This window comes from Coregonus clupeaformis, chromosome 13, assembly GCF_020615455.1.
Source record: "Coregonus clupeaformis isolate EN_2021a chromosome 13, ASM2061545v1, whole genome shotgun sequence".
Classification (NCBI taxonomy): Eukaryota; Metazoa; Chordata; class Actinopteri; order Salmoniformes; family Salmonidae; genus Coregonus; species Coregonus clupeaformis.
In genome coordinates, this window is record NC_059204.1 from 47,829,386 (window position 1) to 47,855,453 (window position 26,068).

General features: G+C 41.9%; 1 protein-coding gene across 6 annotated transcripts; it reads left to right on the forward strand.

The window, feature by feature from the left end:
• The first annotated feature begins 296 nt into the window (after positions 1 to 296).
• LOC121579663 (regulator of G-protein signaling 14) lies at positions 297 to 24,634 on the forward strand. 6 transcript variants are annotated; one of them, XM_045224474.1, is made up of 16 exons: positions 297 to 449; positions 723 to 845; positions 1,662 to 1,683; positions 6,338 to 6,510; positions 7,656 to 7,748; positions 7,858 to 8,001; positions 8,218 to 8,418; positions 9,104 to 9,230; positions 9,316 to 9,386; positions 9,474 to 9,662; positions 11,441 to 11,517; positions 11,632 to 11,758; positions 11,854 to 11,935; positions 13,667 to 13,725; positions 23,699 to 23,813; positions 23,935 to 24,634. In XM_045224474.1, exons 1-16 carry the CDS (start codon positions 387 to 389, stop codon positions 24,324 to 24,326), a joined length of 2,058 nt encoding a protein of 685 aa, XP_045080409.1. In that variant the 5' UTR covers positions 297 to 386; the 3' UTR covers positions 24,327 to 24,634. The 6 variants fall into 6 exon arrangements, with proteins under 6 accessions (XP_045080409.1, XP_045080411.1, XP_041750386.1 ...); XM_045224476.1 differs by having other exon boundaries at positions 13,667 to 13,692; XM_041894452.1 differs by having other exon boundaries at positions 11,444 to 11,517.
• Positions 24,635 to 26,068: the final 1,434 nt, after the last annotated feature.

Here is a 26,068-nt window from a genome sequence, read left to right on the forward strand (position 1 = left end):
TGGTATGCACAGGTCTACATTGTGTATGCATAAATGGCCATATGGGCATGCAGGCTGGTTTATGTTAAAATGGGTTATGAGTGGGTTACATGCGGGCTGGTTCACACAGGTTTAGGAACCGATAGTCACTGCGAAACTGGAACGGAGGAGGAGACAACCTGAGACTTCCCCTTGAACGGTTGCTGTGTTCATCTATCTGTGTCCCACCCATTGATTTTTATATCCATGTGAGCTGTGGTTTATGGCAGGGATGTTGTTTGTTCAGTAATAAGCCATCATCACTGTGGGCCGCAGACCAGTCCCCTGGCATCAGCCGCCCAGAGCTGTTTACCGCTCCGCTCCTTTCCTTTCTCTCTCCGTCTACTCCAGTAGGGTCCACCACTGCCATGGAGACCTCTGCATCCTGCCACTGTCCTTTGAGGAAAACAACTGGAGATACCAGAGAGAAGGTACAATACTTTTACGTTAATTTAATCATGTGCAGTAGATATTCTGTCTCTCGTGAGGATTGTGGCTTTTTGGGGAATTTCCTGTGGTGCCTTGTAGCTATTGTAACACTTAGGGATAGCTAGGATCCGATTTTCCAGCTCCCCTTGGGTTGTCATGGAAGTTCAAGATTTTGAGAGAGTATGAAACATGCTCAAACAAGTCATATTATAGTTTAGCCAAGTGTGACGTAATTTATCTGATCAATGTTGGATTGTTTTGAATTTATCCTACAGAAAACGATGATGTTCAAAGAGTTCACCAAAGGATTCTCTCAACTTTCCCTGAGAACCTCTCTCCGACGGAGACTTGGAAGATACAACAATGAAACCAGCATTAGACCACTGAATTTCACAAGGGTAAACCTATACTAAAATTGACTTATAGATAATTCACTTAATTCACTTATAGATAATAATGTACTTACTAATTATTAACTAATATTAGACAACATGAGAGCTGTGGTTTATGGTAGTGATGGCATGTGTTTAGTCACTTACAGCTGGTGGCAGTTTATTGTGGTTAAGCATAGAGATCCTCCTAATTCTATATGGTTAAGATCCAGTTTTATGCTAATTAAGACAAGACCAATATTTGGCAAGAGAAACTCAGACACCACAAACTATTTTCAAACTGTGTAATCTGCAGTGTATTCATTTCATGTTTTGGTGTATACTATTGTCTGCATGAATGAGAATGATATTGGTTTAGACAAGTGGGTAAAGTGAGACAAGGGTTTGTGCAGAGTGCACACACATCCTCTTGTGGTCATGTTGCTATGGCAAGACTTCCTGTGCAGTCAGGAAGTGGCAGTCACTGCAAAGCAGGTAGGTTCAGAGAAGAACACTACCGGAACCCTTTTTCAGTGATCTATCAATGTCTCTCTTGGAATCTTTAAATTAACTGAAGCGATACGGCAATGTTCATAATACATAAAAACCTTGGAATACCGAATGGACGTGCAGTAAGTGGGCCTAGACTTGTTAGTGTGTTTTGTGATTTGATCTGTCTGTCTGTCTCGCAGTCTCACTGTCTAAGCTCTAAAGTCTGCTAAAGAGTAGAGGTTTTATTCCAACTAAAAATATGTTACTTTAGATGTAAAATCATTGTGTATCTGGTTGTTGTTACCCTAATCTAAAGCAGATGTATTCACTGGTCTATGTTTGTGGTTACAGAGTCTGGCAGTGTCAGACGGAGGTGAGTTGATACATTCGTTTTTTTTTTACTGAACATGTCGGACCAGACAGTAGACTAGACCAGACAATAGATGGTCTGCTTTCTCACAGTTATACATATGGATGGCCAGACACACACACACATACACACTTTCAGCTGAGTGCTTTGAGGAGCTGTAAATCAGAGCTGTGTATGAATAAGTGAATGGCCCTGTAGCACATTGTGTCCTTCGCTCTCAACATATTCACACATATACAGTGCCTTGCAAAAGTATTCATCCCCCTTGTTGTTTTTCCTATTTTGTTGCATTACAATCTGTAATTTAAATGAATTTTTATTTGCATTTCATGTAATGGACATACACAAAATAGTCCAAATTGGTGAAGTGAAATGAAAAAAATAACTTGTTTCAAAAATGTATACAAAATAAATATCGGAAAAATGGTGCATGCATATGTTATGAAGCCCCTACATTATATATAAAAAAAAATTATTTAACCTTTATTTAACCAGGTAAGCCAGTTGAGAACAAGTTCTCATTTACAACTGCGACCTGGCCAAGATAAAGCAAAACAGTGCGATAAAAACAACAAACACAGAGTTACATATGGGGTAAATTTAGTATTAACACTGGAATGATAGATGTGCAAAAGATTATGTGCAAATAGAGATACTGGGGTGCAAATTAGCAATATAAATAACAATATGGGGATGAGGTAGTTGGGTGGGCTAATTTCGGAATGGCTGTGTACAGGTGCAGTGATCGGTAAGCTGCTCTGACAACTGATGCTTAAAGTTAGTGAGGTAGATAAGAGTCTCCAGCTTCAGAGATTTTTGCAGTTCGTTCCAGTCATTGGCAGCAGAGAACTGAAAGGAATGGCGGCCAAAGGAGGTGTTGGCTTTGGGGATGACCAGTGAGGTATACCTGCTGGAGCGCAGACTACGGGTGGGTGTTGCTATGGTGACCAGTGAGCTAAGATAAGGCGGGGATTTGCCTAGCAGTGATTTATAGATGACCTGGAGCCAGTGTGTTTCGTGACGAATATGTAGTGAGGGCCAGCCATCAAGAGCGTACAGGTCACAATGGTGGGTAGTATATGGGGCTTTGGTGACAAAACGAATGGCACTGTGATAGACTACATCCAATTTTCTGAGTAGAGTGTTGGAGGCTATTTTGTAAATGACATCGCCGAAGTCAAGGATCGGTAGGATAGTCAGTTTTACGAGGGCATGTTTGGCAGCATGAGTGAGGGAGGCTTTGTTGCGAAATAGGAAGCCGATTCTAGATCTAACTTTTGATTGGAGATGCTTAACGTGAGTCTGGAAGGAGAGTTTACAGTCTAACCAGACACCTAGGTATTTGTAGTTGTCCACACACTCTAGGTCATACCAGCCGAGAGTAGTGATTCTAGTCGGGTGGGCGGGTGCAAGCAGCGTTCGGTTGAAGAGCATGCCTTTAGTTTTACTAGTGTTTAAGAGCAGTTGGAGGCTACGGAAGGAGTGTTGTATGGCGTTGAAGCTTGTTTGGAGGTTTGTTAACACAGTGTCCAATGAAGGGCCAGATGTATACAAAATGGTGTCGTCCGCATAGAGGTGGATCCGAGCGTCACCCGCAGCAAGAGCGACATGATTGATATACACAGAGAATAGAGTCGGCCCGAGAATTGAACCCTGTGGCACCCCCATAGAGACTGCCAGAGGTCCAGACAACAGGCCCTCCGATTTGACACATTGAACTCTATCTGAGAAGTAGTTGGTGAACCAGGCGAGGCAGTCATTTGAGAAACCAAGGCTATTTAGTCTGCCAATAAGAATGCGGTGGTTAACAGAGTCGAAAGCCTTGGCCAGGTCAATGAAGACGGCTGCGCAGTACTGTCTTTTATCGATCGCAGTTATAATATAATTTAGGACCTTGAGCGTGGCTGAGGTGCACCCATGACCAGCTCGGAAACCGGATTGCATAGCGGAGAAGGTACGGTGGGATTCGAAATGGTCGGTGATCTGTTTGTTAACTTGGCTTTCAAATACTTTCGAAAGGCAGGGCAGGATGGATATAAGTCTGTAACAGTTTGGATCTAGAGTGTCACCCCCTTTGAAGAGCTTGGCAGCTTTCCAATCTCTGGGGATCTCAGACGTTACGAAAGAGAGGTTGAACAGGCTAGTAATAGGGGTTGCGACAATTTCGGCAGCTAATTTTAGACAGAAAGGGTCCAGATTGTCTAGCCCAGCTGATTTGTAGGGGTCCAGATTTTTCAGCTCTTTCAGAACATCAGCTGTCTGAATTTGTGTGAAGGAGAAGCGGAGGGGCATGGGCAAGTTGCAGCGGAGGGTGCAGAGCTGGTGGCCGAGGTAGTGGTAGCCAGGTGGAAAGCATGGCCAGCCGTAGCAAAATGCTTATTGAAATTCTCGATTATTCTCGATTTATCGGTGATGACAGTGTTTCCTAGCCTCAGTGCAGTGGGGAGGAGGTGCTCTTATTCTCCATAGACTTTACAGTGTCCCAAAACTTTTTGTAGTTAGTGCTACAGGATGCACATTTCTGTTTGAAAAAGCTAGCCTTTGCTTTCCTAACTGATTGTGTATATTGGTTCCTGACTTCCATGAAAAGTTGCATATCGCAGGGGCTGTTCGATGCTAATGCAGTACGCCACAGGATGTTTTTGTGCTGGTCAAGGGCAGTCAAGTCTGAGGAGAACCAGGGGCTATATCTGTTCTTAGTTCTGCATTTTTTGAATGGGGCATGCTTATTTAAGATTAAGAGGAAAGCACTTTTAAAGAACAACCAGGCATCCTCTACTGACGGAATGTGGTCAATATCCATCCAGGATACCCGGGCCAGGTCAATTAGAAAGGCCTGCTCGCTGAAGTGTTTTAGGGAGCGTTTGACAGTGATGAGGGGTGGTCGTTTGACCGCGGACCCATTACGGACGCAGGCAATAAGGCAGTGATCGCTGAGATCCTGGTTGAAGACAGCGGAGGTGTATTTAGAGGGTAAATTTGTCAGGATGATATCTATGAGGGTGCCCATGTTTGCAGATTTAGGGTTGTACCTGGTAGGTTCGTTGATAATTTGTGTGAGATTGAGGGCATCTAGGTCACAAAATAATCTTTAACACAACCAAAACAAACAGCAAATGCATCCAACAAGTTTGTAGAGTCACAAGCTTGATGTAATCATTGCGTGATAGGAATATGGAACCAAATACAAAACTTTTGACTACATTAATACATATGAGTGAATTTGTCCCAATACTTTTGGTTCCCTAAAATGGGGGGACTATGTACAAATAGTCGTGTAATTTCTAAACGGTTCACCCGATGTAGATGGAAATACCTTCTAATTAAAGTTGACATTCTGCACTTCAGCCTCATAGTCACTGTTTCATTTCAAATTCAAAGTGCTGGAGCGCAGAGCCAAAACAACAACAAAAATGTCCCTTTCCCAATACTTTTGGAGCTCACTGTAAGTAGTGTTTACTGTTTGTCAAAGCTGAAGAATGCACTGTCTATTTGGTTCACCTGCCTGTCTGGCTCTGAAGTTCCAGTGTTACCACAATGACTTCCTCCTCAATAGCTGACAGTTGTATGTGAGAAAAAGTCACGAGGGAGTTTCTCAGGACTTGTTCTCTTGTACATTCATCTTTCAATTTCCTGTAAATTTTCACAACTCAGTGATTAGATTAAAGTTTTCTGTATTCAAAATCACATTACTAGGTTCAAGTACAGGAGAAGACACACATAATATGTAAAAGTGAAAAATGATGAGTGAGCACAAATATCATACCCCCCCCCAACATTTTTTTTTGTAATGGTGAAAAGTTAGCATGTCTTGGGGGTATGATATTTGTGCGTCTGTAACTTTCTCACTCATCATTATTCATGATTCATTCAGGAGTATCCGTAACCATGGTAGCATCCACATTAATGTAGAAGTATCTATAAATATTCTATTCTTATTTACAATAAAATGGACTCCAAAATGACACAATACATTATTTAACATTCATTTATATTGGGCACAAAATAATCTGAAACACAAACAAAACAAACAGCAAATGCATCCAACAAGTTTGTAGAGTCACAAGCTTGATGTAATCATTGCATGCTCGGAATATGGGACCAAATACTAAACTTTTGACTATTTTAATACACATAAGTGAATTTGTCCCAATACTTTTGGTTCTCTAAAATGGGGGGACTATGTACAAAAAGTGATGTAATTTCTAAACGGTTCACCCGATATGAATGAAAATACCCTCAAATTAAAGCTGACAGTCTACACTTCAACCTCATAGACACTGTATCATTTCAAATCCAAAGTGTCACTGTCCCAATACTTTTGGAGCTCACTGTAAGTAATGTTTGCTGTTTGTCAAAGTGAGCCTGTCTGGCTTTGATGTTCCAGTGTTACCACAATGACTTCCTCCTCAATAGCTGACAGCTGTATGTGAGAGAAAGTCACGTGAGGGAGTTTCTCAGGACTTGTTCTCTTGTACATTCATCTTTTAATTTCCTGTACATTTTCACAACTCAGTGATTAGTTTAAAGTTTTCTCTATTCAAAATCCCATTACTATGTTCAAGTACAGGAGAAGACACAGATCATATTTCAAAGTGAAACGTACATGCTAGTTTCTGTATTACATCCAGTACAGCCCTGTTGTTAATGTCTCCAGAGCTGAATGTGGTACCAGAGGAGCGTGGGGCCAGTGTGGGCCTGTGTTCCAGCAGTAACTCCAGTCTCCCCACTGTGCCCAGTGATGGAGCCAGTGGTGTGGGGAAGGTGGCTAGCTGGGCTGTGAGCTTTGAGAGGCTCCTACAGGACCCAACTGGGGTCCTCTACTTCACGGTAAGACCTCAACCTGACTGTACACAATCTTTCAGGTTTATTCATGATGAGCTTTAGTATACAGTGTATTTGTGCTTGTGTGTTTATGGGTCTTGTGTGTTTGTTTCAAGGAGGGCCCATTGTTTTGAAGAGATAACTGAAGTTATTTTGAACACTTACATTGTCATCTAAAAGGAACGACAACGATTTCTTTAGCAAAAATCAAAAACAACAATTACACTCTACATACTGTATCTATATACACATCAATTACACAATACATGAAAAGCAAACAAAAACATTATTTAAATGATAGCATTTTACTGACTGGGAGACAATACAAAGCTCTGCCACAAAGATTGATTGTCAAATTGCCAAGAATTTAAAGTGAGAAAGAGGCCCACGCAAGAGTCACTTTAATAGTCAGAACCACGTGGGCGTCTGATTTCCTCCTGAGGGCTGGAGGATTTATGAGAAAAAGAGATGAGATTCACCAGTCTGGATTATTAGGCCTGTGGAGAGCAGAGGAATGTGTGTGAGTGAGACAGAAATATCAGAGTAAACAATACCCAGCTAACCGAGAACATTCCCAGGACATTAGCTAACATTCCCATTAAGTTCTAGTTAGGGTTTTTATCTAACATTAGGATGATAACGTCCCAAAAACATTCAAGTAATGTTCTTGATAACAAAATGTTTTTTTTGCTGAAAATGTTTGAAATGAAATATCCTTGGAATGTTCTCCTAACATTCACTAAAATGTTGTGCACAACATCTGTAACAACCAACACAGAACATTCCCCTAAGGTTCTTATTAGGTTTCCAGGTGATGTAATTACAAAATGTGTTCTGGGAAAGTTCTTGCAACATCAGGTAAATGTTTTATTCAAACATTGCATAATCATCAGCACAACTAGACAGTTTTTGGGGCAACTTAATGAATGTTCTGGGAACGTTCTCAGACCAATTTTGGTTTGCTGGGTATACTGTAAGTCGAATTTAAGGTAGTGCTAAGATCCAATAAAAACACTGTGCAAGAGGTTTCCATCTTAAGAAACTACCCACAGTTTTCAGAGTCAAAACAGGCTGAAGATTATGCCTGGTGATAAGGTATTGTTGTTGGGTAAAGATTGGTGACAGGGCTGTTTTTCTGCTTAAACCCACAGGCTTTCCTGAAGTCGGAGGTCAGTGCTGAGAACATCTTATTTTGGCAGGCATGTGAAAAGTTCAGACAGATCCCAGCCAATCAGAAAGAGAAGGTACTTCACAGATGAAAATGGGTTTTGACAGCTTCAAGATTACCCCATGTGCTATTTCTAAGAGGGGTCTCTATCAGTCAGGGTTTGACCATGTTCCTCTTCTGTCCAGTTAAATCAGGAGGCTCGCTCCATCTACAGCAGTTACCTCTCAGGCAGTGCCTCCCATCCCATCAACATTGATGACACAGTCCGCATCGAGGAGCGGGAAGTGAGAAACCCTCACCCTGACATGTATCACAAGGCTCAACAACAGGTACACCACCATGGCCACATCATCTACTGTACCAAGCCTCATTAGAAAATAATGAAATATTCCTCTATTAAGTACTCATACAGTAGCATGGTCATCTTTTGCTGTGGGAAACATAGCAGGAAAAATATGAAATGCCATGAAAACTGAGTTTAGTAACAAAGATGGTTGTGTTGCCTGACTTGACAAAGCTTCCTCTCTCTCTCTCCCTCACTTCAGATCTTCAAGCTGATGAAGTTTGACAGCTACACACGCTTTGTTCGCTCCCAGCTCTACCAGAGCTGCATGTTGGCCAATGTGGAGGGCAGGCCTCTACCTGAGCTGGGCCCCCGCTTGAAGAGCACAGCAACCAGAAAGACTGCTGGGACTGACATCCCCGCTCTTAGTAACAGACCCAAGGCTGACCAGAAACCCAAAGAGGTACTGTACACAAGGCCGACCCCAGGTATAAGCGACATAAGCGTACAAAAAAAATAATACAATTGGAACTCAGTTGGGGTCTCAACTTACTGTTTGTTGAGAGTTAGAATAGTAGAATACAGAAGGTGCAGTTTCGAAATTTGGTTGTGCATCAGCAGTTTTCCTCTTGTTATGTCAGTTGCTGACAGTCCCTCAAATAGCCCATATCAGCCAAAACATTTTGGATCGGTAAATTAGTCTAGCCAACTATCTAAACTTGTAGTAATCATGTCCGAATTAACGACCGGGTACAAAGGGCACGTGCCCAGGGGCCCTGACCTCCAGGGGGCCCCCATTGATTTTGTTAGTCACTCTCACTCAGATATCATATTAACATGGCATAAGTTATGGCAAAATGTGTAGAATTGCAGGAAATTAGCTGTGAAACTGATAAATGTTATCTCCACCCCATGGCAAAATGTGTAGAATTGCAGGAAATGTACTTTAAAACGAAAATGTTTATCTCAGACGTCAAGAGGGAGGCCACTAAAATGTTTTGCCTGCGAGGTGTGGGGCCCCTCAACCATATCTCGCTTAGGGCTCCCAAAAGGCTAGGGCCAGCCCTGACCATACAGTACTGTAAAAATGTGCTATAATGTTTGTGCATAAACCAACGCATCACTTCATGACTGAGTATTGTTCATAGAAACCAAAGGTTAAACCAGGAAAGTCTCTACCTTTGGATTTGGACGAGGGAGCAGAGAAGAGAAAAGGAGCTCCACAGAACAAGCTGACCAGTGAGAAAGGACGGGAAAAGAGGGGATCGTGGGGAGGTATAATACAATGGGGATAGCATTGGTTCAGAATTTACAGTACAGTATATTACTTTTCTGGTCTGATGAATACCCATTCCCTTAGCCGAGCTTGCTGACCATGCTGCAGTCTTACAGAGCACAGCCAGGTCGGGGTCTCTCCTCAAAGCAGTAGAGGTGAGCATACACACACCAAGCTCTAACTATCACATCATTGTTGTCAACATTTCACTTTGAATTAACTTTTACCTCCTTTCCCCCCAGCAGTTGGAGAGGGAGCGTTGGCGTGCGGGCCAGGCTGAGAAGTACTGCTGTGTGTTCCTGCCTGATGGCACTGCCTCCCTGGCACCAGCCCGACCTGGCCTCTCCATCCGCACCATGCTCACTGGGCTCTGTGAGAAGAGAGGCCTCCCCCTCTCGGATGTCATAATCTACCTGCAGGGCAAGGACAAGGTGAGCTTCAGTCAGAATCGGCTCCTACATGCAGAGCAGAGGCCAGCTGTGGAATATGTCTTACCCTATGAGGTCCAGAGCCTGCTGGTTTTCTGTTCTACCTGATAATTAATTGCACACACCTGGTGTCCCATGTCTAAATGGGGCGGCAGGTAGCTTAGTGGTTAAGAGCGTTGTGCCAGTAACCGAAAGGTCGCTGGTTCTAATCCCCGAGCCGACTAGGTGAAAAATCTGTCGATGTGCCCTTGAGCAAGGCACTTAACCCTAATTGCTCCTGTAAGTCGCTCTGGATAAGAGCGTCTGCTAAATGAATAAAATGTAAATGTAAATCAGTCCCTGATTAGAGGGGAACAATGAAAAAAATGCAGTGGAACTGACTTGGACATCCAGAGTTGAGCTTGAAGGCGTTAGAGTAAATGTCATCCCTGTTCATCGGTTCTGTTGTATTGTCATCATATGTTAAGTTTGAACACTGACAGTTTTGTAGCTTCAATTCAGCTTAGAGTTCCTCAATTATCACTACTCAGGATAAAACCCAGATGCAGACAGTTCGAAATAGCAAAAGTCAAGAAAATTGAAATCTGCAGTGTATAAACTTAAAATGGCGAACAGGAATGACATTTACTCTAACAGGTGGCAAAGAATAACTATAGGAAAGCCACGCCTCCAATAAGCCACGCCTCTAATCTCCTGATAGGCTGCCACCTCTACAATATATTATTAAAAAGGTTCAACATTTAATACCACATTATGAGTCATAAAACCTGGAAATGGTTCCAGTCATTTTTCCACCATTCATTTTTCCCTCTGTGATTTTAGAACTACTTCATATAAGGTCTGTGTTTCATGTAGGCTTACCCTGGTATGACATTTAGATAACTGCGCAAATCTCTCTCGGTCGGACAAGGTCACTTTCATCAATAATTAGCATAGCGACTCATCTTGTCTGAGAGAGAATTACACAGCTATCAAATTGTCACACCAAGGTCGTGTGGCGGCAGGTAGCTTAGTGGTTAAGAGCGTTGTGCCAGTAACCGAAAGGTCGCTGGTTCTAATCCCCGAGCCGACTAGGTGAAAAATCTGTCGATGTGCCCTTGAGCAAGGCACTTAACCCTAATTGCTCCTGTAAGTCGCTCTGGATAAGAGCGTCTGCTAAATGACTAAAATGTAAATGTAATGTAAATGTAAGTCTACACCAAACACACAATTATTTAGATTTTTTTGTATAATTCACAATGTGAAAAATATATGGCGGAAAAACAATTGGAACCATTTCTGTGTTTTTATGGATATTATGACACATCCACTGTGGCGGACTATTGAACCCATCCCATCACAAAAAGTTTCCGGTTTAAACTTTTACACAGGGGTTCCTCGAAGACCCTTTTCAGAGGTGTTCCTCAAGGAACCTTTTTGACCTGGAAAGGTTCCACTGGTGTGGCAATTTTTAGAATCCCAAAAGGTTATTCCAGGCACCTTTCCTTCTAAGAGTGTAGAGTATGTAACACAATGGGACCACAAGGGACCACAATGGAAATAAGTCATTGACTTTATCGTGTGTTTGAATATGTACTGTGTGTATATGTATTTTTTTAAGTGGCTTATAAAATCAATCAATCAAGCAACCTCTCATGCAGACGATTGGTTTCACCCAATATGGTGTCTGTCTGTCAGACTCAGCAGCATCTTAGTTTGAGGAGACTGGAGAGTTTCTATGCCTAGTATAGTTGATGTACCTGTGCTATTTATTCACCTTCTGTTCTCCGGTCTCTCCCCAGAAGCCCCTCTCTTTGGATCAGGACAGTTCAGTTCTGAAGGAGCAGCAGGTCTTTCTGGAGCTCAGGGTGACTTTTGCGTGAGTGTCCACATCCTGATATTTTACAACATGTCCACTTTTATTATCCTGTAATGAAATAAACCCTACAAACAAACAAAATCATACCAATGCCAAGTTGTGTCTATTTCTCAGGGTGGAGATAGTGTCCACAGGGAAGACAGTGGGTATTGTGGTAAAGTCCAGTAAGTCTCTACAGGAAGCACTGACCCCAGTGCTCCAGAAGCAACGTCTGCGACCACAGGATGTCATAGTCACCATGGTGAGTCTAACTATGGGACTGACTGTGACTTTCTATGCTGTTGCATAACCTATAAACCCTCTGATGTTTTCTCTCCATACTCCCTTTTATTTCAGAGTGGGAGCAAAGAGTCCCTAAGCATGAGCATGGCCGTAACCTCCCTGGCCAACAAAAAGCTAACACTGGACAGAGTGAAAGGCTAGTATGCTGCAAAATTGCGTTTGTTTTGTGTGTTTTCTTTTGTGTGTATGTGTGTGCAGGAGAGACACCTAGACAGTGAGATTGCTTGTGCTCAAAACTGATACTGTATCCACAAAGCTTATACCCATATTTCCCAAAGGAGTCAGTACAATATTCTGCATTACGCTATATCCTATTACGCCAAAACACTATGATTTCCTATGAGAATTTTCTGTAAAGCTTGATCATTTACAGTGCTTGTTTAGCTAGTGTTTATCTGGTATTTACACAGCACTTCATGGTAATTACTTCTAAGAAGACAGCACAATTGGCAATACTTAGTGGTGCTTGTTTGTTTTTGCAATGAATCTCAAAGAAGTAAAATCCATCATTTTACCTAGCCTAAGTGCCAATCTGTTTGTGCTATCATGCCAACTCTGTATCACTAATTGTCTTGTTTTGCTTGACAAAAACAGCAACGTTTCAGTCTGCTTTCCAACAGACACAGAGACACAAATTCACCTTTCATCGGGACAATTACCTAAAACACAAGGCCAAATACACACTGGAGTTGCTTACCAAGACGACATTGAATGTTCGTGGCCTAGTTACAGTTTTGACTTAAATAAGCTTGAACATCTATGGCAAGGCTAGCAATGATCAACAACCAACTTGACAAAGCTAGAAGAAATTGTAAAATAATATTTGGCAAATATTGTACATTCCAGGTGTGCAAATCGCTTAGAGACTTACCCAGAAAGACTCACAGCTGTAATCGCTGGCAAAGGTGATTCTAACATGTATTGGCTCAGGAGGTTGAATACTTATAATAATAATAATAATATAATATACTTATCTAATTAAAATATATTCTTTTTTTATTTTCCATACATTTATTTTGACAAATGTTAGAATTTTTCTCCACAGAGTATTTTGTGTACATCGTCGACAAAAAATGACAATTAAATCCATTTTAATCCCACTTTGTAACACAACAAAATGTGGAAAAGTCATTGGGTGTGAATACTACTGTAAATGTCCTTGTGAGTGGACTTGCTTCGTTTACAGTACATTATCTCTTCATCCTTTGCTTATGTGGGCTCCCGAGTGGCGCAGCGGTCTAAGGCACTGCATCTCAGTGCTTGAGGCGTCACTACAGACCCCCTGGTTCGATTCCAGGCTGTATCACAACCGGCCGTGATTGGGAGTCCCATAGGGCGGCGCACAATTGGTACAGCGTCGTCCGGGTTTGGCCGGTGTAGGCCGTCATTGTAAATAAGAATTTGTTCTTAACTGACTTGCCTAGTTAAATAAAGGTAAAAATAAAATAAAATGTGCATCAGTTACCAAAACAGTGTTTTCTCACGCTACCAACGGCAGTGGGACCAGGGCTCCCTCTCGAGCAAATGTCTTCCCACATTTATGTTGTTGTGGACTGTGTCACCCCTCCCCATTGAAGCTCTCACTAGCGTCTCACTAGCATCACCAAACCCACTTCACTTTGCATCTACTGAATTAACTACAGCACAACCATTACTGACCAAGCAATTCATGTATAGCAAATGTCAGGTGGTAGAGAATAAGGCTTCTGACAACTTCTCTTTTAGGAGCAGGAATTTCTCTGGTTTGTTCATGTTGAAGACAACACTCTATGCTGTGCTGTTCTTACATTTAGTACAACATGTCTAAATTGTTTTGCGTAGTTTTGTTTTTGAGATTGAGAATATTTGATCCTATTGTTTCCCCCAGGTACTGAGCAGAGCAGCAGGTCAATGGTGAGTGGTAGCTCCTCAGGCCCTGTGTCTCAGGTGAGTGGTACCGGAGCACTGTTCTGTCTGTCTGACTGTCTGACTGTCTGTCTGTCTGTCTGTCTGTCTGTCTGTCTGTCTGTCTGTCTGTCTGTCTGTCTGTCTGTCTGTCTGTCTGTCTGTCTGTCTGTCTGTCTGTCTGTCTGTCTGCCTGTCTGTCTGTCTGTCTGTAGGCGATATTTGAGGTAACTGCATTGGAGCTGTCAAATCAGCAAACAGCTCCTGTCGTTATACCCACATGAAAAAATATTATAGGTTACTATGTTATTAAAACTGTAGTATTACCATATTTATAAAAAAATATTTTGTCTTTTGGCTCTTGGCTCTATACAATGACCATGAGGTTGAAGTGCAGCCTGTCAGCTTTAATTTGAGTGTATTTTTATCCACATTGGGTGAATTGTTTAGAAATTACAGCACATTTTGTACATAGTCCCCTCCATTTTAGGGGAGCAAAAGTATTGGGACAAATTCACTTACTGTATATGTGTATTAAAGTAGTGAAAAGTGAAGTATTTGGTCCCATATTCATAGCATGCAATGACTATATCAAGCTTGTAACTCTACAAATGTGTTGGATGCATTTGCTGTTTGTCTTGGTTGTGTTTCAGATTATTCTGTGCGCAATAGAAATTAATGGTAAAGAATGTATTGACTTCTTAGAGTCACCTTTACTGTAAACATGTATAGAATATGTTTCTAAACACTTCTACATGAATGTGGATGCTACCATGATTACGGATAATCCTGAATGAATCGTGAATAATGATGAGTGAGAAAGTTATAGACGCGCAAATATCATACCCCTTAAAAAATGCTAAGCTCCCCTGTAACTCCCCTGTAGCGTCTGTAACGTTCTCACTCCTCAATATTCACGATTAATTCAGGATAATCCGTAATCATGGTAGCATCCACATTACTGTAGAAGTGTTTAGAAACATATTCTATTTACCATTCATTTCTATTGGGCACAAAATAATCTGAAACACAACCAAAACAAACAGCAAATGTATCCACCAAATGTGTAGAGTCACAAGCTTGATGTAGTCATTGTGTGCTGTGAATATGGGACCAAATACTTACATTTTTACTACTTTAATACACATATAAGTGAATTTGTCCCTATACTTTTGGTCCCCTAAAATAGGGGGACTATGTACAAAAGTGCATTAATTTCTAAACGGTTCACCCGATATGGATGAACATACCCAGAAATTAAAGCTGACAATCTGCACTTTAACTTCATAGTCATTGTTTGATTTCAAATCCATACTTTTGGAGTATATAATAATAATTATGGAGGGCACTGTACTATAGTATTCATTGTAGTGTTATTACAGACTTAACTGTAGTATTTACTGTAGTGTTTTTGCGGACATTACTGTAGTATACGGTAGTATTTACTGTCGTGTTTTTGCAGACATTACTGTTGTATACTGTTGTATTTACTGTTGTGTTTTTGCAGACATTACTGTAGTATATTACATTTACATCATTTATCAGACGCTCTTAGCGACTTACAAATTGGTGCATTCATATTATGATAGCCAGTGGGACAACCACTTTTTTTTATGGGGGGGTGGGGGAGGGGGAGGGTAGAATGATTACTTTATACTATTCCAGGTATTCCTTAAAGAGGTAGGGTTTCAAGTGTCTCCGGAAGGTGGTCAGTGACTCCGCTGTCCTGGCGTCGTGGGGGAGCTTGTTCCACCATTGGGGTGCCAGAGCAAGCGAATAGCTTTGACTGGGCTGAGCGGGAACTGTGGAGGTAGAGGTAGGGGAGTTAGCAGGCCAGAGGTGGATGAACGTAGTGCCCTCGTTTGGGTGTAGGGTCTGATCAGAGCCTGAAGGTAAGGAGGTGCTGTTCCCCTCACAGCTCCGTACATTTACATTTTACATTTTAGTCATTTAGCAGACGCTCTTATCCAGAGCGACTTACATATTTATTTTTTTATACTGGCCCCCGGTGGGGAATCAAACCCACAACCCTGGCGTTGCAAACGCCATGCTCTATCAACTGAACTACATCCCTGCCGGCCATTCCCTCCCCTACCCTGGACGACGCTGGGCCAATTGTGCGCCGCCCATGAGTCTCCCGGTCGCGGCCGGCTGCGACAGAGCCTGGATTCGAACCAGGATCTCTAGTGGCACAGTTAGCACTGCGATGCAGTGCCTTAGACCACTGCGCCACTCAGGAGTACGTAGGCAAGCACCATGGTCTTGTGGTAGATGCGAGCCTCAACTGGAAGCCAGTGGAGTGTGCAGAGGAGCGGGGTGACATGAGAGAACTTGGGAAGAATGAAAAACAGATGGCTGAAGCGTTCTGGATAAGTTGTAGGGGTTTAATGGCACAGGCAGGGAGCCCAGCCAACAGCGAGTTGCAGTAATCCAGACGGGAGATGACAAGTGCCTGGATTAGGACCTGTGCCGCTTTCTGTGTAAGGTAGGGTCGTACTCTGCGAATGTTGTAGAGCATGAACCTGCAGGATCGGGTCACCGCTTTGATGTTAGCGGAGAACAATAGGGTGTTGTCCAGGGTCACGCCAAGGTTCTTTGCACTCTGGGAGGAGGACACAATGGAGTTGTCAACCGTGATGGCGAGATCATGGAGCGGGCAGTCCTTCCCCGGGAGGAAGAGCAGCTCCGTCTTGCCAAGGTTCAGATTGAGGTGGTGATCCGTCATCCATACTGATATGTCTGCCAGACATGCAGAGATGCGATTCGCCACCTGGTTATCAGAAGGGGGAAAGGAGAAGATTAGTTGTGTGTCATCTGCGTAGCAATGATAGGAGAGGCCATGAGAGGATATGACAGAGCCAAGTGACTTGGCGTAAAGCGAGAATAAGAGAGGGCCTAGAACTGAGCCCTGGGGGACACCATGGTGAGAGCACGTGGTGTGGAGACAGCTTCTCGCCACGCCACTTGGTAGGAGCGACCGGTCAGGTAGGACGCAATCCAAGAGTGAGCCGCGCCGGAGATGGGCAGGGAGGAGAAGGTGGCAAAGAGCTTCCTAGGGTTAGAGGCAGATGCTTGGAATTTAGAGTGGTAGAAAGTGGCCTTAGCAGCAGAAACAGATGAAGAAAATGTAGAGAGGAGGGAGTGAAAAGATGCCAGGTCCGCAGGGAGTCTAGTTTTCCTCCATTTCCGCTCGGCTGCCCGGAGCCCTGTTCTGTGAGCTCGCAATGAGTCATCAAGCCACGGAGCTGGAGGGGAGGACCGAGCCGGCCGGGAGGATAGGGGACATAGAGAGTCAAAGGATGCAGAAAGGGAGGTGAGGAGGGTTGAGGAGGCAGAATCAGGAGATTGGAGGGAGAAGGATTGAGCAGAGGGAAGAGATGATAGGATGGAAGAGGAGAGAGTAGCAGGAGAGAGAGAGCGAAGGTTGCGACGGCGCATTACCATCTGAGTAGGGGCAGAGTGAGTAGTGTTGGAGGAGAGCGAGAGAGAAAAGGATACAAAGTAGTGGTCGGAGACGTGGAGGGGAGTTGCAGTGAGATTAGTAGAAGAACAGCATCTAGTAAAGACGAGGTCAAGCGTATTGCCTGCCTTGTGAGTAGGGGGGGACGGTGAGAGGGTGAGGTCAAAAGAGGAGAGGAGTGGAAAGAAGGAGACAGAGAGAAATGAGTCAAAGGTAGACGTAGGGAGGTTGAAGTCCCCCAGAACTGTGAGGGGTGAGCCATCCTCAGGAAAGGAACTTATCAAGGCTTCAAGCTCAATGATGAACTCTCCAAGGGAACCTGGAGGGCGATAAATGACAAGGATGTTAAGCTTAAATGGGCTAGTGACTGTGACAGCATGGAATTCAAATGAGGAGATAGACAGATGGGTCAGGGGAAAAATAGAGAATGTCCACTTGGGAGAGATGAGGATTCCTGTGCCACCACCCCGCTGACCAGATGCTCTCGGGGTATGCGAGAACACATGGTCAGACGAGGAGAGAGCAGTAGGAGTAGCAGTGTTTTCAGTGGTAATCCATGTTTCCGTCAGCGCCAAGAAGTCGAGGGACTGGAGGGTAGCATAGGCTGAGATGAACTCTGCCTTGTTGGCAGCAGATCGGCAGTTCCAGAGGCTGCCTGAGACCTGGAACTCCACGTGGGTGGTGCGTGCAGGGACCACCAGGTTAGAGAGGCAGCAGCCACGCGGTGTGAGGCGTTTGTATAGCCTGTGCGGAGAGGAGAGAACAGGGATAGACAGAGGCATAGTTGACAGGCTACAGAAAATGGCTACAATAATGCAAAGGAGATCGGAATGAAATGAACTAAGCATCTGGGAAAGGAGAGAGCGGGGCCTCCCTCACCACAACACCCAAATATAACTCTCCCAACTTCCACCTCAGAAACTATAATTGTTGTTGAACACAATATATGATCTATACTTGGCATTTAGGTTTCTGGGTATATGCAAATTATATATATTAGCATATCAATGCAGTGTGTAGTATTTATATTCTACAGTATACTACAGTTTACTACAGTGTACTACATAATTTAAATAGTAAGTACTGTAGTGTTTGATAGTAAACTATAGTATTTTTGTATGTGTTAACCATTATTTATTTCCATAATGATCTTATTCATAGAATGATTTCTAGCTTTACACCATGATACATCAGATTTGTTCAATGGCTACATATTTACTTACAGTACAACACATTAATTGTGTACATGATTGTCATTGCACAGTAGAGTAATATGGATAAATAAATACCATTATTTGCAAAGTTATCATATATACACATACATTTATTTGTAGGCCTACCATAGTACTCACCACTGTATACCATTGTAAACTAGAGTAAAAAATTAAATAAAATAAATTGGTCATTTAGCAGACGCTCTTATCCAGAGCGACTTACAGGAGCAATTAGGGTTAAGTGCCTTGCTCAAGGGCACATCGACAGGTTTTTCACCTAGTCGGCTCGGGGATTAGAACCAGCGACCTTTCGGTTACTGGCACAACGCTCTTAACCACTAAGCTACCTGCCGCCCCATAGTATGTACAATAGTACAATATGATAAAATGTCTTATTGTACAGTGTATTGCAATTTATGACAAACTTCTATAGTAAGTGCTATTTCAGTTTTTCTGAATCGCGTACAAGCATTTTTTTGGAACGATGTTGTAGATTTTCAAAACAGAGTCCGCAAGACACAGAATTATGTGGCCTTTTGCAAAACAGTAAATGCGTTTTCAAAATGTAGTTGCCTTCTCAAAACATAAATACAATCATCAAAACTTTTATTATACCATCAAACTTGCAAATACATTCATCAAAAGAACATGACTGCCTGCCAAAAAAAATACGCAACCATACTTATCTCTTAAATCCCAGCAGGCAAAACAGAAAGTTAGTCTGTGTTTTACAAATCCCAGTAGATCAATACATTTTCTTTGGAGTCACTAAATCATGATGAGTAGAATTGGAAGTACAACTATCCAAAGGTGCAGAATTACTCTCCTTTTATGCACATTTCACCAAACATCAAATCAAATATTATTCCCCAAAAATAAAAAAGGAATAATTCATCGGTATCATCACAATTCAATTCCATGTATTCAGTACAAAGTTTGGTTTGCTCATAGTTTTATAGACTTTCCATTGACGCACAGAAACACAATCCACAATAGAAATAAGGAAAGGTGAATACAATGGAGAAACACAAGGATATGAATGTATAGGCCTAAATCCACACCAAAGAAAAGCTCTAAGGAAGGTCACAATGTTGGAGATAATGACTTAGGAGTAACCCAAAGTTACTTAGAAGCAACCCAACTTCATTCTCTGCATCTCTGCAAGTCGGCAATATTGTAAAAAATCTTAACAATTAGACATTTACTGATTGCTGGAAACAGTGAACACAATTGAACACATTTCTCTTCTGATGAAAACAATGTGTTAAAGCTGCAATATGTAACTTTTTGGGTGACCTGCCAAATTCACATATAAATGTGAGTTATAGATCTGTCATTCTCATTGAAAGCAAGTGTAAGAAGCGTTAGATAGGTTCTATGTGAACTATTTCTATGCTTCACGTTCTTAAGCTTCGTTTTTGCGTCTTCTCCTTTTGGTTTGGTACGCCAGCTTCAAACAACTGAAAATACAATATTTATGGTTATTGAAAATACATTTCATGGCGGTTTAGATGGTACAATGATTCTCTACACTATGGATGGCTTGTTTTGTCACAAACTGAAATTAGGCAAACTATCAGAATTTTTGCAACCAGGAAATGCTGGAGCGATTTCTGCATATTGCACCTTTAATATTATGTCAACAAAACACTTAACAATGAATTTTGTATTCACTGATGACATTTGTATTGAATGTTTTGTAAAAGGTGGTGTAAGATATGCAAGTCAGGTTCTAAGGCAAGAAAATGACCAGAAGTTCTATAAATGTATTTGAACATTAAAGCATCTGTTCTGCTTTAACTATGTTTGTGGATATACATTGATTGATTAATATTATGCTACACAAAGATAAATAACATACATTTTTCTAAACTAATCCAATTGTCAGTTCCTGACATTTCTGTTCCAGTTTAAATGCCTTAGGTAGTCTCCTCAACGTTCCTAACCCTGGCACTCTGAATGCAAGTTGCAGGTGAATAAAAATTCCAACTCTTGGATATCCTAACTCTGTCTGGATTTCAATATGAATTAGACATCACTTTGCAAGCTAGCATAATGTGACTTGCATGTAGGGATGCAAAATTCTGGTAACTTTTCCTAAATTCTCAGTTTTTCCAGAAATCCTGGTTAGAAGTTTTCTTGGAAATGGAGGTAGGAAATCAGAAATCCTTCAATCAGGATTTTTGAAAAATCAGGGAATCTGGGGAAAGTCACCGAAATTTTGCAACCCTACTTGAAGGCCCGATGTGGCCTGAGATACAGTATGAACTGGGGTACAATTATGCACTTATAATTAAAGGTACAAAGGATGACCTTACATGGTGTTGTACCCCTTTAGGAACAAATCTTAACTCAGGCCTGCAAGTCGCATTATGCTGGCTTGCAAGGTGATGTGTAATTCCTATTGGAATCCATCCAGTGTGGGGCTATCCAACTTTTAGAATGTTTTATCACCCACAACCTGTACTCAGAATGACTCCAAGGGTTGGGAAGACTAAGCTGTGGGACTACCTAAAGCATCTAAACTGGAACAACCATTTCAGTAATCAGTGCAATAAGTCCAACTAACATTTTGGATAAGTTTATAACATTTTTGTAATTTATATTTGAGTAGTATAAGATTAATTAATGAATCAATCAATCAATGCACAAACATAGATATTGAAACAAACTATTCTAAAAATCAACCTGCAATAGAGCATGCTGGGAAATATGATAATGATAGGCATGGTTTTGGTTTTAGGGTAAAACTAGGCCCTCAAAATAAAACTTTTTTTTATTACATTTACATTACATTTACATTTTTACATTTAGCAGACGCTCTTATCCAGAGCGACTTACAGTTAGTGAATACATCTTTTTTTTATACTGGCCCCCCGTATAATAACATATTTGCTTAGGATCTCACTTGGTGAAGTCCATGGGACCAAAAATGAATGAATGCAACAACCATGTCTCTGTCACTAACAAATACAGTCATGTAACTCTACAATTTATTTGAACGGCAAGGCATTAAGCATTGTGTTAATTTGATTTAACACTGTTTTGGTGTCTATATGGTTCCACAGACTCAACACTTTCAGTGTTGATTTAACACACTCAGTGTTATAAAAACAATTATAAACTGGGTGGTTCGAGCCCTGAATGCTGATTGGCTGACAGCCGTGGTATATCAGACCGTCTACCACGGGTATGACAAAACAGTTATTTTTACTGCTCTAATTACGTTGGTAACCAGTTTATAATAGCAATAATAGCGTTGCATCATGCCTAAGAACAGCCCTTAGCCGTGGTATATTGGCCATATACCACACCCCCTCATGCCTTATTGCTTAATTAACACTGGTTACTACTGAGTGGAGTATAGTATTCTAATTCTACAGTATGCTACAAAATTATATAGTAAGCACTACACAATCGAGGAATACTACAGTGTGTACTAATGGGTGTGTTCTTAAATTCACTCTGGAGTGCCAGAGTGCGCTCTGGGCATTCATAAATTCAGAATGTTGTCAGATTGTCCGTTCATAAATTCAGAGCATTTTGCTCTTGGAGTGTTCCGAGCGCACACTGGACACTCTAGCCGAGGAGTAGGGTTGATCTGAGCATTCTGACCTCGCAACGGCATTCAAGCACCCAAGCTAACTAGCTAAAGTTGGCTAGCTTGCTAGCTACTTCCAGACACAAATGAGAGAACACCTCACTCTGACCATTTTACTCGCCCTAGCAGAGCTGGTTAGGCTGTTTTCATGTTATCTAGAGCGTTGGTGACTGTAACTGTGCTGCTGGCAACAATTTAATTACGTTTTTTTGCAGCCGTTTACTGACAACGGTCATATTCAACGGGTGTTGCATGTTCGTAAATTCATCAGTTATTCTGCGCTCTGGCACACTCAGACGAGAGTGCTCTGAAATTGTAATAGATAGCCAGAGTGAATTTACGAACACCCCCATAGTATTCTACAAAATTGTATAGTAAATACTACACATGATCAAGGGATACTGGTTCTGTGGTTTCCATGGCGCCGTAAGGCAGCCTAAACAGAGAGATCTGGAATTTTAGTTTTGATAAGTCATTGAGTTGTTGATTGGATATACAGTATCTGGTTGTTTTTACCCATGGAGTTGCAGGACTGATGGCAGGTTGACTTGTCTGGTTTGGCTAGCTAGCTGGCTAATGTTTGCATGCATTTAAATGATGCATCTCAGCACCGACTGCTTCTTGATCCATAAGACCTGACTGCATTGTGGAAATGGCAGAGAGCTCCTAGTAAGGATCACTACTGCTCTGGACTGATGTGTGGTGGGCTTTTTTGTGCTTTGTAGCAGTAGAGGCATCACCCAAGTGTTTGCTACACGTTGGATGTGGAGGAGTATGAAGTCCAGGCTACATAGAGGCTGAGCTGAGGATGACATCAGGGTCAGCAAGCCAACTCCATCATCTTGCATCACAGGCTACAGAGAGGCAGAGGATAACACCAGAGCCGGCAAGCAAACTGCATCATCTGGCATCACCATCATCAAACCATAATTTAACTCGATTTAGGAGCCTGAGATCGCTGATCTACTGAGGGAGTCCTGCTCTAGGCATGACAATGTCTATGACAATGTCATCCTGTCTTTTGTTTTATTATGTGTTATATATGTAACCCAAGTAGGCTAAGTCTACTGTGTAGCCTAGGCCTACTATGTTTGTGTTTGTAAAATTTTTTAAACCATTTATTTAATACGTTTTCAAACTTTTTTGTGTCATCCTTGATGATTTTAAATGCATTATCCACATGTGTGATTGTATTGCGTTTTAAATTGTCAAATAAATCTATCTATCAACTACGGTGTGGAGTACAGTATTCTACAGTATACTACAGTTGACTACAGAATTCTATAGTAAGTACTATAATATTCTATAGTAAACTGTAGTATTTTTTATGCGGGTATCGCAGACATTGCCATTGGAGGCGCCGAGTCATATTAGTAATAATCCCATGCAGCCTTGTTACAAGTTGGAACACTGGAATGTGTGATGTAACCTACACCCCGATTAGGCTGATATAAATACTTATTATTTTGTTGAATGATATTCAATTAGATTGCCATTATTTCAATTTAGCATACACTTTCTCGTTCTGAACTTCTAAAGCGAGTGGGACAGTTGTAGCTTCGTGACAACCACACGAGCAGCTGCTCACCGATTTGACAGCTCTAACACAGTTACAACTCCGACACCGCCAAAATACCAGCTATGCGGGTGTCCGCTATTGCCGGTTAACGTTTGATCTGATTGAATCTTTAAAAAGTTATTGGCATTTCCAACAATGTGACATTTTTCTATATTGGTTAGGTGAGAAGATCAGCTGTTGTAGAGGTGGACACCAGCTCTCTCTTTAGCTCTGACAGAGTCCGGACCAACACCAGGCTGAGAAACCCTGCAGTTAGAAAAACCTATGACATGGATGGTAAGGGAATGGTTTGTGAGGGAACCTACTGGACATTATTGCTATGATCAGCTGTTTTCAGGGATATATGTAGCTATTACATTAAGGCATGAGCCTAACATGATTTGTCTGTTGTCTACAGGTCTGATGGAGCTTCTGTCCAGAACCCAGTGCTGCAGTGTGGACGATCAGAGAGGCCTGCTGAAGAAAGAGCAGCTGTGGCTCCCTCAGTTCCTACAGCTCCCTCTGGATGAGGCACACGAGGAAGACCAGGAGGAGGACCAGGAGGAGGAGCAGGGGAAGAGAGGAGGAGGAATGGGGGGACTGCAGGGTCAGGATGGACTAGGGCTCACTGAGACAGAGCTGGAGCCATCTCCTGTCCTCTTTCATGCCTTCCCTGAGCCCTTTCAGCTGCCCTCTGGGCCTCCACTGCAGTTCTCAGACACAGGAGAGGGAGGGGAGGAGCAGACCAGACCTCCCTTCTCAGACAGCCAGCTCTCAGAGCCTGACCCTGGCCGCGAGACTGTGGTGTGACTGAGGGAGAAGAGAAATGCTGTGGATGAATGGATTATGAAATAGTCTGGGTACCAGTCTGTTTAGCAATGACACAGAGTGGAATGTTAGCTAAGCAGACTGGTACCCAGGCTAGTTATGAATGGCTGTTTTACCTTATTTATTAAGCTGATTTACAGTACAGTGCCTTCTATTGCCTCATGTTGTTTACCTGACCTTTGGCGTGAACTGACATTTTCACTTTACCTTTGCTTAAAGGCTCAGTGCAGTCAAAAATGTGATTTTCCTGTGTTTTCTATATATTTCCACATTATGAAGTTGGAATAATACTGTGAAATTGTGAAAATTATGATCATGCCCTTTTAGTGTAAGAGCTGTTTGAAAAAACCTGAAATGTCAGCCTGTTTTGGTGGGATGGAGTTTCAGCCTTCCATGGTGACATCCCCATGCAGTAAATTAGTTAATAGACCAATAAGAAAGAGAGTTCCAAACCTCTCTGCCAATAACAGCTAATTTACAGTCCTAGCTAAATTCTTGCTTGAGAAATTGCTCCTTGCTAAGAAGCTATTTTTGTTTCTTTCTGACAATTTTAATTGAAAACAATCACAGTAAGGAACTTAATTGTTACCCAGAAATTATTTGATATAGAGGTAAGAATGGCTGCATTGGACCTTTAAATGCACAGTATAAATGGTTACCTATAGTGTCTTGGTGTTTTTACTGTTGCTGTGCTGTTTATTTTGCCTGGGAGATAATAAATTGATGTATTGATAACCTACAGTGTAAAGTGTAAATTAAATTATATTATGTCATTGGAATACAATGTTTGCCACAACAATTTCATTACTGGAAGTAATGGAGAAATCCAGTGGAGAAATTAATGTATCTCTCGCTTGGTGAAGAGATACTGTGGAGGATGAAATTGTTGATTCTTGCCTTGGTATGTAGCAGCCTTTTATGTTCAGTGTCCTTTGGCGTGTTGTTAGGGGGGATTGAAGGATTTAATGACAAATAAAGAGGTGAGGTCTGATCTGTCTGATGAGTAATCACTTTATAAATTCTACATGGATATAGAGGGGAGAGAGAGGAACAAGTGAGACACACAGAGAGCAGACGGAGGGGGAGGAGAGAGAGGAAGAGTATGATTATTATCCATCCCACTTAACCATCCTCAGGCATGTCTTTTAGCCTTACAACTCAAGCAGTTCTGCATCTAGTTGTAGAAAAGAGTACAAGTAGTCTACATCTTCTCAGAGAGAGCACTGTCTTTGTACTATTATAGAAAAAATATAGAAACCAAGCACACACAAAATAGGAGCTACATGTAAAACACAAGCCCATTGTGGAAATTAGGCAAATTGCAACATCACTTAGCCTGAATTCAAACAACTCTCCCCCTTCCCTCACCCACCCCTTACAATAGATTACAGTACCAGTAATGGTACCGTCAATGGGTTACAGTAACAGCATTGGTACCATAAAATTGTCAAAAGGTAACTGGCCGCCAGTAAGTTACTGTAAAAACAACAGGGATTTCTTTTTTTACAGTTTATACATTGCGTTTTCAAGATTAAGAATAGATCCACTTTCGATGGCTGTGAGTGAGTGAGTGAGTCAGTACATGAGTGAGTGGGTGACTGAGTAACTGAGTGAGTGTGATTAGGTGATGGTACGGTATTGAGTGGAGCCCAGTCTGTGTATTTGTGTAGCAGAGCACGTTCCCCAGGGAGGCATCTCTCAGACAATTGGGTTCTTTCAGTTAG

Coding starts and splice junctions, on each gene's coding strand:
- LOC121579663 (XM_045224474.1), top strand. CDS start 387: ATGGAGACCTCTGCATCCTGCCACTGTCCTTTGAGGAAAACAACTGGA. Junction 450..722: donor CTGGAGATACCAGAGAGAAG/GTACAATACTTT, acceptor TTTATCCTACAG/AAAACGATGATGTTCAAAGA. Junction 8,419..9,103: donor CTGACCAGAAACCCAAAGAG/GTACTGTACACA, acceptor TATTGTTCATAG/AAACCAAAGGTTAAACCAGG.